The sequence below is a fragment of the Hyperoodon ampullatus genome, assembly GCF_949752795.1.
Source record: "Hyperoodon ampullatus genome assembly, chromosome: 1".
Lineage (NCBI taxonomy): Eukaryota > Metazoa > Chordata > Mammalia > Artiodactyla > Ziphiidae > Hyperoodon > Hyperoodon ampullatus.
The window spans coordinates 184,897,220-184,909,277 of NC_136914.1; the positions used below are offsets into that span (position 1 = coordinate 184,897,220).

Below are 12,058 nucleotides of genomic sequence, written 5' to 3' on the forward strand. Positions count from 1 at the left end.
GGTGCGTCTTCTAAGAAGCTGCCTGTTTTTACTCCTGTTGTATCTGCAGGGTGGGAGTTGGAGAAGGAGGTGATTGCAGTTAAAGGGTGGTCTTCCAAGCCTCCCTGGGCACCGCTACTGCCTCCCAACTCTCCTAACGCGTGATTGACTGCCCCTCACAACTGGGAGCCCCTCATGTCTTTGAGCTTAACCCCGGGAAGCGCTGAAGCGCACACTGAATGAATGAAGGCACACCAGCCCTGGCAGCACCGTAAGGCCAACCGGGTGGGAATGAGAAGAGTCGCGAGCGTAGTCGCCTCCTCCAGGTCGCCTTCCGCTCGCCCCGGCAGCGCCGAGCGCGCGCCCTGCCGCGGGGGTCCCGTCTGGCGGCCTCTGGGCATGCTCAGTAGCGGCGGCGGCCGCGGGTCGCGCAGTAGGAAGCTCACGGCGGAGGCGGCGGTGCCGGCGGCGCTGACGCGCGCGCGGCAGCTAAGGGGACTGGAGGACGGCGGGAGGGGGCGGGGGCACGGGAGGTGGGGCCGCCGTCTCCGTCAAGGCCCCAGGGAGCGCGGGGCGCCACCGCCGACGCCGCTTATCCGCTGGGGTCAGTCTCCTGGGCTGCGCCCGGGTCGGCGGCCGCGGCGGCTGAGCAGCGGGAGCTGAGAGCTGCGCTCCGCCGAGAGTTGGGCAGGGCAGAGCCCGCGCCTTCGCGGCGTCATGGGCCCCCTCCTCGGGCCACAGAGGGCACCAGCCGCAGGAACCCCCGGGCCTCCTCGCGGCCGAGCCTGAGCGACCCCCGGGTTCTCCGGCGTCCCCTCCCTCCGACTCATTTTCTTCCCTGCTCTCGCTGCTGCTGCCGCTTCAGCTCTCCGTTATGGCAACGGAGCCGCCATCCCCTCTCCGGCTTGAGGCGCCCGGCCCCCCAGAAATGCGGACCCCACAGGCGGGCGAGACCGCCCGCGAGGGCACCCCAAAGCCGGTGGGCGGCAGGCTCCGCTTCCTCAACGGCTGCGTGCCCCTCTCGCATCAGGTGGCCGGGCACATGTACGGGAAGGACAAAGTGGGTAAGTGGGGGTGGCGCAGAGCTCGCCGCACCCCTTCCGCCTTCGCGAGCCCCGGGCCGGCCGAGGTAGCCTGGGGCTCGCTGGCCTGGCCGGACGCCCCTCCGGGTGTGTACACCGTACCCCCGGTCTCTTCCGCTTTCCCCCAGAGCCTCGCGACCCGTGCAGCAGGGGCTCGAAAAGTGGGATGATTTCTGGGGTGTGGGGCGTCAGGAGGGCTGTAGGAGGTGGCGGGGAGAAGAGTGTCTGGTCTCCCCAGGGAGGGTGGGTATTGATTGAAGACGGCTTTCGTTGTTAGTGAAAATAAGGAACTTCGTTTTTACTGGACGGGGAAGTAAATTCTCCCCTGAGCACAAGGTCTGTTTATTATAGGCGGGCAGCTAGTATTGCAAAAGAAAAGGGATGAAATGCAGATGATGCTAATCTAGTGCTTCTCTTTTGGGTGCAGCTGCATAGCTGGAGGGGAAGAAACAAGTGTTTTTTGTTTTTTGTTTTAGAATGTTTGTTTGTTTGGGTTTTGGTTTTGGTTTTGGAAGCTTGTCCGGGGTTATCCGGGATCTCTCTCCGCGCCCCCTTGAGAGGTTTTTCTGATATCTCCTGGATTTCTCCGGGAGGCGTGGTTTCAGGAATGCTGAAACTCGGATTCACGGTAGGAAATACACCCTACTATCGTACTAGGATGGTACACAGATAAGACCATCAGTTATTCTTAATCATCTTTATAAGATTGTGTCATGGCCTGTGTAGTACATCTTTTGAGTCACGGCGTTTAAAGCACAATCCAGGGCCTTTTTATTCTCTTGGTGATGTAAAAGTTCGGTTTAGAAACTGGAATTCACCTAGCTTACACTGGTTCCTAGGCCATGATTACTTGGAGAATCAGATGGAGGCGTATGTGAGTAATGCGGATCTTAGACCTGACAATTTGTGCTGGTAAGATGATTCCGGTTTAGGCTGGTAAGATAATACTGACATTTTTAGGCGAGGTAATTGAAGCCAAGGCTGGTTAAGTGACAAGCCTAAAGTCACAAAGCTACTGTGTGTAGAATCTGGAAACCAAGGGTCCTGCTTCAGAGCACTTTTTTCCCCCACCGTGTATTGTGCTTGTAGAAAACCTCTCAAACAAGGATTTCTGAAAATGGATGAGATTGAATGTGTGTTATTTCCCAAAGAACATTTCCCACTACTTTGATCTTTACCTACTCCTTTTCTCTTTTTCAAAATTAGGGGTTAATGATGTGTCAGTTGTCTGCCTTTCTCCCCATTAAATTGTTAGTTAGCTTGTTAGTTCCTTGAAGTTAGCTCTCTGTATATATTGATACATAATTTGTTTTTTTCTGAACTATTTGAGAGTAGGTTGTATATATCATGCCCCTTTACACAGTAATACCTCAGCGAATCTAAGAATGTACTTTAGTGTGTATTTCTGTAACCACAGCACATTTATCAAATATGGAAAATTTAACCATGATACAATGCTTTAATCTGTAGTCCATATTCTGATTTTGTCAACTCTTCCAATAATGTCTTTTATCATATTTGTTTTTTTCGGCATAGGAACTAGTCCAGGATCATTTGTTGCATTTAGTTGTCATGTCTCTTGGAATTCTTTAATTTGTAAGTTTCTCAGCTTTCCTTTCTTTTTTTAAAAGTGATATTATCAATTTTGAAGAGTACAGGCTAGTTATTTTATAAAATATTGTTTAATTTGGATTTCTGATGGGTTCTTATGATGAGATTCAGGTGATACATTTCTGTCTGGAACATTATAAAAGTGTGTCCTTCTTAGGGTATCAAGTCTAAAGTCCACAATGTCTATCTGCCCATTATTAGTGATATTAACTTGATCATCTGGTCCAAGTGTGGTCTGGCTTCTCTAGTACATAGTTAATATTTTCCACCTTGCAATAATAAGTTGTCTACGGAGAGATGCTTTAAGATCATGCAGATATTGGGATCCTCATACTTTACCCCTAGATTAGACATCTATTGATGATGATTCTTGCCTGAAGCAGCCTTTACTCTGATAGTTGAAAAATTGTGATTTTTCCAATTCTACCACTCCCTCTATTTTAACAGTCAGCATTCTGTTGTAAGAAATAGCCCTCAGAGAGGAAGAAAAAAAAAAAGGCCTTCCACTCACAGATACAGAGAACAAACTAATGGTTACTAGAGGGGAGGGGCAGTGGGAGGAACAAAACCGGTGAAGGGGATTAAGAGGTACAAACTACAAACTATGAGGTATAAAATAAGTTACAAGGATGTAATGTACAACACAGGGAATATAGTCAATATTTTATTTATTTGAAGTATAGTTGACTTTGTAAGAAAAGGAAAAAAAGAAGAAATAGCCCTCCATTACTACTGTGCATATGTGTTCTTTTTTATGATCACTTTGGAGTCGTGGCTTCTTATTTTATAAAGTGTCATACCCATTATAGAACTTGTTTATTTTGCTGTCCAAATTGTCCTAGATTTGGCCAATTGGGAGCACTTCCTTCTTTTCTGTCACAAGTTATTTTTGCCTTATCTCGTGCCTTCCCTTCCCAGCTCTGGAACCAGCCATTTTCTCTAAGGAGCCCTGGTTCATTTTTAGTGGGAAGTGGTATTTAGAAACCAAGATCTGAGTGCAGGTTTGCTCATTGCTACTAGGGTGTCATTGCTTCCAGGTCTTTTCAATACACGTAACTAAAAAGTATGTATAAATATTTTAGAAATCATAAGTACATACTGATACTTCCAGTTTCATTCCAACTCCACAGAGTTTTTTTTCCTTTTCCTGATTCTAAATTTGTTTCCCATTTGCCTCAGTGAGAACCTGGCTCCCAGCAATATATATATATATATATATATATATATATATATATATATATTTTCTTAATCCTATAATCTTCAGGATTTCTGTACCCATACTACTCTAGAAAACAAACCTAGAGTAAAGAGTGCAAGATGAGATTCCCTTTTACTGAAGGTATGTGGTTGGAAACTCTTCAAAAGTTATTTGGATTAGAATTTGTGTGTGTGTGTGTGTGTGGTTATTTTTACCCCCCTCTTCTCAATGGTAATATTATTCATTTGAAATACAGTTGGATTCATTTGTTTCTGTTTAAATTCAGTTCCCTTCCTTCAGTGATATATCAATATTTTTGGATAGTTATAAAATTACTATGCTTCCAGAAGTCAAAACTTTACAAAAAGGTATATCAGAAGTGTCACTCTATTCCCTATCACTCCATCCCATTTCTCAGCATCCCTTGTAGTTAACCAATTAAATTGTTTTCTGATTTATCCTTTCTGAGTTTCTTGTTGCAGAAATAAGCAGATCTCTGTAAGTTTTCTCATTTTCCCTTCTTTCTGACACAAAAAATGATATGCTGTATATACTGTTTAGGAAGTTGCTTTTTAAACTTAACAATATCTCCTAGAAATCAGTATTATCAGTTCATAGAGTGCTTCCTCATTGTTTTTTACAGCTCATTTGTACTGTATTGTGCATATACCCCAGTTATTTCAATTTCCTGAATTTCCTTTTGGACTTTGTTTCACTGATTTGTTTATCCTAGCAATAATACCTCATTGTCTTAATTTAAGCTACTGTATAATAAGTCTTGATGTATGGTAGAATAAACATCCTACTTTCTTTTTCAGGATTATCTTGACTATTCCTGGCCCTTTGCATTTCTGTATAGATTTTAAATCAACTAGTCATTTTCCCCAAGAAACCTGATAAAATTTTGTGTCTGCTTTGAATCTATAGATTGCTTTGATGAGATTTGATTTCTTTATAATCCTGAGTCTTCCAGTATTTGAATATCGTCTATCTCTCCATTTATTTAGGCCCTCTTTAATTCTCTTAGACATAGTTTTCAGTGTAAAGGTCTTACAGTAGGTTTTCCCTAGGTATTTGATGCTACTGTAAATCATCCTTCCTTTTTAAAGAATTTGTGTGTGGGGGAACATCTCAAACTTAGAAAAGTTGCAAGTATAGTACAGTGAACTGAATGAATGAATGAATGCATATATTACCATTCATCTAGATTTACATATTATTAATGTTTTGCCACATTTGCTTTATTACTCTCTGCATATGGTAATGATTTTGCAGAACCATTTTTAAAAAATTGCAGGCATCATGACCCCTTTCCTCTAAATAATTGTGTATCTTCTAAAAATAAGAATATTTTCTTACGTAACCATGGTAAAATTATCAATTCCAGAATATTTCCATTTGGCTTTTGCCATTATTCCTATAGTATTCTTTATAGCAATTTTCCTCTAATATTCTTTATAACAGTTTTTCCCCTTCTAAGGCTATATACATTGCATTTAGTTGTTATGAGCCTTTAGTTGCCTGTCACATGGAGCAGTTTTTTAATTTTTTCTTTATGTTTCATAACTATGAAATATTTGAAGAGTATAGGCATATGGCTTTTTAGAATATTCTTTAAGTTTGTCTAATTATTTCCTCATGCTTAGAATCAGATGAATGTATTTTTGGTAAGAATACTTATGAATTATGTTGTTTTCTTGAAGCATCATATCATAAAGCACAGGATGTCAGTTGCATTACTGGTGATATATTGGGATGGCCAAAAAGTTCCTTTGGTTTTTAAGGAAAAATAAAAGGCACATTTTTCATTTTCACCAAGAACGTTATTGAGCATTGTATTCACCATTTTCTCCTAATAACCTTCTGCCATTTTTCAGGCAACTTCATAATTCCATCTTCCCAAGATTTTTTATCTTTTTGAGCAAAGAACTGTTCCAGGTGCCTTTTACAGTCTTCCAGGGAATTGAAATTTTTCCTATTAAGAGAATTTTGTAAAGACCGAAATAAATGGAAATCCAAAGATGCAATGTCTGGTAAATACGGTGGATGAATCAGAACTTCCCAGCCAAGCTGTAACAGTTTTTGCCTGGTCATCAAAGAAACATGCGGTTTTGCATTATCCTGATGGAAGATTATGTGTTTTCTGTTGACTAATTCCAGATGCTTTTCGTCGAGTGCTGCTTTCAGTTGGTCTAATTGGGAGCAGTACTTCTTGTGATTAATCGTTTGGTTTTCCGGAAGGAGGTCATAATAGAGGACTCCCTTCCAATCCCACCATATACACAACATCACCTTCTTTGGATGAAGACCAGACTTTGGTGTGGTTGGTGGTGCTTCATTTCACTTGCCCCACAGTCTCTTCAGTTACACATTATTGTACAGTATCCATGTTTCATCACCCGTAACAGTTTGTTTTAAAAACGGAACGTTTTCGTTATGTTTAAGTAGAGAATCGCATGTGGAAAGGTTTTCTTCGCTTAATTTATGTGGAATCCAAACATCAAAGCGATTAACATAACCAAGCTGGTGCAAATGATTTTCAACCCTTGATTTGTATATTTTGAGTATGTCGGCTATCTACTACGTGGTATAACGTCGATTGTTCTCAATTAATGTCTCGATTTGATTAATCACTATCAATTTCAACTGGTCTACCCGACCGTGGAGCATCGTCCAGCGAGAAATCGCCAGCACGAAACTTTGCAAACCACTTTTGGCACGTTTGGTCAGTGACAGAACCTTCTCCATACACTGCATAAATCTTTTTTTGCATTTCAGTTGCGTTTTTACCTTTCTTGGAATAATAAAGCATAATGCGCCAAAAATGTTGCTTTTTTTCTTCCATCTTCAATATTAAAATAGCTACACAAAAATTCACCAATTTTGATAAGTTTTTTTTTTAATCCATGCTGATAAGACAGCTGTCACGATATAATCTAACAAAATTGTTTCGAATGAAGTTAAAGACAACTAAGCGCTACTAGAGCAAGCTTACGGAAAAAACCGAACGAACCTTTTGGCCAACCCAATAACTGATCACCTGATTAAATGATATCTGCCAGAGTTTTCCATTTTGAAGTTTTATTTTTCCTATTGTAAGTAAATAATTTGAGAGGAATATTTTGAGACTGTTAAAGTATCACGTTTCTCATCAAAGTTTTCATCAAATGTTGTAAGCACCCATTGATGATATTTGACCAACTCACTAATTACTGTTAGTTGGAAAATGGTAATGTTCTAACTCTCTTATTCCTGATACATGTTAGTTGTCATTCTTCTTTTTTTTTTTTTTTTTTGGCCGCACAGCATGGCAGGCAGGATCTTAGTTCCAGGACGAGGGATCAAACCTGTGCCCCCTGCAGTGGAAGCGCAGAGTCTTAACCACTGGACTGCCAGGGAAGTCGCTATTTTTTTTTTTTTTTTTTGGCATTCTTCAATAAGGAATATAGATTTCCCTCCTCTGTCTCTGTCTCTGTCTCTCTCTCTTTCTTAATTAGTAGGATGGATTAATGGATTTTTCAAACTTCAGTGAATGGGTCTTATCCATTATTGTTGCTACTTATTTTGATGCTCAGTTGTCCCAGATTTCGGCAGTGGGAGCTTCTTCAAGCTGGCTCCTGTGCCTTTTTTTTTTTTTTTAAATATTTATTTTGGCTGTCTTACCCACTGAATCACCAGGGAAGTCCCTCCTGTGCCTTTTGAACATTCCCATATTTTCTTTTAAAGCATTTTCTCACGTTGTGGCATAAAAAGATATCCCATGTTCATCTTGTACTTTTCCTGTCCCAGTCCTAGAATGAACCACTATTTTCTTCAAGAACCTAGTTCCTTTGGCGGTAAATGATATTTAAAAACCAAGATCTGGGCAACACTTGTATTCATTGCTCCTTTAGTGTGGTTGCTGTTTGTCCTTTCAGCAGACTAGATTAAGAAATAAATAATTTCATATTCTTAAAAATTAGAGTTCAGGGCTTCCCTGGTGGCGCAGTGGTTGAGAGTCCGCCTGCCGATGCAGGGGACACGGGTTCGTGCCCCAGTCCGGGAAGATCCCACATGCCGCGGAGCGGCTGGGCCCGTGAGCCATGGCCGCTGAGCCCGCGCGTCCGGAGCCTGTGCTGCGCAACGGGAGAGGCCACAACAGTGAGACACGCCCGTGTACCACAAAAAAAAAAAAAAAAAAATTAGAGTTCATATTCATAGCTATAATTAAAATCTAATATCACAGGGTTCTTTACCTCCCCCTGTTCTGTATTCATATCTCCCTTTTTTCTCACAGAGAACTCTGTCTCCCCAGACATCAGTATATTTACTCATTTTGGAATATTTATTTATTATTATTTTTTAAAGGTTATTATTATTTATCTTTATTTTTGGCTGTGTCTGGTCTTAGTTGCGGCACACGGGATCTTCGTTGTGGCGGGCGGGCTTCTTTCTAGTTGTGGCGTGCGGGTTTTCTCTCTCTGGTTGTGGCATGCGGGCTCCAGAGCACCGGGGCTCTGTAGGTGTGGCTCGAGGGCTTAGTTGCCCCACGGCATGTAGGATCTTAGTTCCCCGACCAGGGATCGAACCCACATCCCCTGCATTGGAAGGTGGATTCTTTACCACTGGACCACCAGGGAAGTCCCCTGAAGTGTACTATTTTTTGTCTTGTTTTGTTTTGTTTTGCTCCACATAGAGTATAAGCCCTTCCCTTTGTTTAGGGTGAGGGGCTGATAAATCAGATTCCCCCTTGAATTTAATTGAGCTGGTGTGGGCTGCAGTCTTAGATTCAGTTCACCTGGTATTGGTTCAGCCTTCCAAGATGCTTCCTTTCTTATCATGACTGTTTTTTGGCTGTGAGGTATTTGCATGCAGTATAAGGTACTGCTGGTTTACTTTTAGATCCTGGAATTCATTCACTGGGAGAATGCCTGGTATTACTATCTTCTACTCCATGTCTACTTTCTCTGAAAATTTGGAAGGGGTGTTTTGCAGAGTGAGTAGTGTGGGAGAATTGCTGGACCAAGCAATCTATTTTTGTGTTAGGACTATTGTCTCTAATCCATCCTGCTACCCCCCACTGTTGTCTACAGTCTGGCTGATTTCTGCTTGCCTGCTAAAATATTTGTCTAATGGCAGGTTTACCTGTCTCTAGATGAGGTGTCTGACCCAAGGTAGGGAAGCTTCATGGTTCTCTTCTCACTTATGAATGCTGCATTCCCCCCCACAACCACAGTTCAGTTCATCAAGGAGTTTTTACATCTACCATTCTTCATTAGCCTATTGAAAATGTCTATTTCCATGGGAGTGAAGGCCTTTCTTGTTCTACATCCCAGCCTTTGGGAATAGAATTTCTCTTTAGTAACTTTTAGCTCTATTAGACTCCTCCTTGAAGTCCCAAAAACCCCTACCAACCAATCTTATCCATATGAATTAATGTTTAGCTTCCTTCTAGTCTATAACTAGGACTTAAAACAAATAAACTTGATTACTGTTTCTCTTAAGTTGGTACTTTCTGCCTCTGTTGATTAAACTCTGCATTTTTGTCATGATTAAAAATTCCTGGCATTGCCAAAAGAAATAGAAATTTAAGTGACGTATTTTACCAAAATTGTAAATAGATTTATTTGAGCTATGTTGTGTTCTAACTACTGTGATTTTATGAAATCTCAACATATGAAAATTTAAGATTTTAACATATAAACTTGGGAATGAATCTTCATGGCATAGTGACAGGGGCAGTGCTAGTATATATATGTGATGACTTTAGAAAAAGTTTTTCCCTTTGAGTGGACATATTATAAAAAGGTACCTCTTCCTGCTCCAGGCTTGGCCCCTGATTTCAGCCCCCACTTTTCCCATTGCCTAGGTGCCCTCATGCTATCTGTACAGCTGTACACAGTGCCTCTGAATCAGGAAAAAATTTTAGTTGCTTTCTTATAACAGATGAGAGAAACAAAAAAATTACAAAGTAGGAAATTTATATAGAACCATTGTTAACATTTTTTTGTTTGCCTAATAAAAGTGGGATCAATTCATGCTACTGCTTTTAACTTGCTTCTTATTTAACTATAAATTAACATCTCCTGGAAAGTCTATTACTGAAGAATTTCTGTAAAAATTTACATGTGTTCTATTTATTAGAAAGTCTGAGGGGGCTACAAGGGAAACAGTGGTTGGAGACAGTAAAACCAAGCTGTTTAGAATTTGTGTTCCGGTGCTTTGCATATAACAAGCACTGAAATATGTTGGTTGAATGTTAAAATTTCTGAAATAAGTATAAGGAATCCCTTAAATTTATGAAAGTGGTTTATCTGTAACTTTAGGAACAAATCTATGATGCAAGATACGCTATTATTTAAGCCATTTTAAAATATGTGACTTTTGTTCTATAGGTATACTGCAACATCCAGATGGCACAGTTTTGAAACAGTTGCAGCCACCTCCAAGGGGTCCAAGAGAGCTGGAATTCTATAATATGGTAAGTGAGGTAAGATTTGTTTTGTTGTATTCAAAGTGTTTTTCATAGCCTTCTGGTGATGACTCAGTAAAAAATACATTTGACAGCATGTCTTAGTATACTGTGTATGTGACTGAAACAAAACCTTCAAGAAATACAATGCTTATCTTTACCGATGCATTCTAGTATTTTCTATTCTACTTAATTTTTTTAAAGATTTGATCTACTACATTGATTTCAATTGATGGGTTGTGACCTACATTTTGAAAAACGCTTAGCTGAGAGCCTGTATTTCTCAGAAATGCTGAGTTTAAATAGGTGTTTTTTTACTGCGGGATTTCTTAGAGCCTTGAATGTGCTAATGTGTACTGTGCAACTCCAAAGGAGGGTAAGGGTGAAGGGGGGCACTTAACATCGAATTAACCATATTACTAGGAGTACTTTTTTTTAAACTTTATTTATTTACCATCTTTATTGGAGTATAATTGCTTTACAGTGGTGTGCTAGGAGTGTTTTTCAGAACATTCACAGTGTTTTGCAACTGCCACTTCTGTCTAGTTACAGAACATTTTTATCACATGAAAGAAAACCCTGTACCCATTAAGCCATGATGCCCTATTCCTCCCTACCCCAAATCCCTGCCAACCACCAATCTGCTTTCTATGGACTTACCTATTCAGGGTATTTTGTATAATTAGAGTTTCACAATATGTGACTTTTTGTGTCTAGCCTCTTTTGTTGAGCATGTTTTTAAGGTTTGTGGTATGCATTAGTACTCTATTCCTTTTTATGGCTGAGTAATACTCCATTATACTTACATACCACATTCTGTTTATCCATTCACCCATTGAAGAACATTTGGATTGTTTCCATCTTTTGGCTTTTGTAGATAGTGCTTTTATGAACATTTATGTATAAGTATTTGTTTGAGTACCTGTTTCCAGTTCTTTTAGATATATACCCAGGAGTAGAATTGCTGGGTCATATAGTAATTCTACACTTAACTACTTGAGGAATTGTCAGAAGTGTTTCTCAAAGTGGCTGCACTATTTTACATTTTCACCACTAATGTATGAGGGTTCCAGTTACTCCACATCCTCACCAACACTTGTTAGTTATTATTATTATTTTTTTTAATGGGCATTCAAGTGAGTGTGAAGTGTTAATCTTACTGTGGTTTGTTCTGATTTTCATTTCCCTAATGGCTAATGATGTGAACATCTTTTCATGTACTTATTGGCCATGTGTGTATCTTCTCTGGAGTAACGTCTAGTTAGATCTTTTGCTCATTTTTTTGTTGGGTTGTCTTTACCTTTTTTCCATGTTTTAGATACAAATCCTGTATCAGATATGTGATTTGTAAATATTTTCTCCTGTTCTTTGGGTTGTCTTTTCACTTTCTTGTTAGTGTCCTTCGAAGCATAGACTTTGTGTCATATTTAAGGTCATGAAGGTTTATGCTTATATTTTCTTCGAAGAATTTTATAACTATAGCTCTTAAATTTAGTGCAAGTAAAAAAACGATGCAAACCAAAACAAAAAACAAGTACTGCTGTAATGCTTCACCACCATTAGCTCATTTAACAACAACCTGTGAGTTAGGTACTATTTTTATCCTCATTTTGTACTAAGGCATAATTAGTTTAAATAATTTGACCAAGATCATTCAAACAGTTAATGATGGCCTCTGGATTTGAACATAGGCAGTCTTATCTCTAGAATATGCTTTTAACTGCTAACACTGCTTCT

At 40.1% G+C, this 12,058-nt stretch overlaps 1 protein-coding gene across 1 annotated transcript in view; it reads left to right on the forward strand.

Moving 5' to 3' along the window:
- Positions 1 to 853: 853 nt before the first annotated feature.
- Positions 854 to 12,058, forward strand: part of IPMK (inositol polyphosphate multikinase) — a gene marked incomplete at both ends in the record, with an annotated part of 33,977 nt that continues 22,772 nt past the window's right edge. The window contains 2 exons of the mRNA XM_079718565.1: positions 854 to 1,043; positions 10,245 to 10,330. Of these exons, the coding sequence (XP_079574691.1) occupies positions 854 to 1,043; positions 10,245 to 10,330 (276 nt within the window). The remainder of the gene's footprint in view (positions 1,044 to 10,244; positions 10,331 to 12,058) is intronic.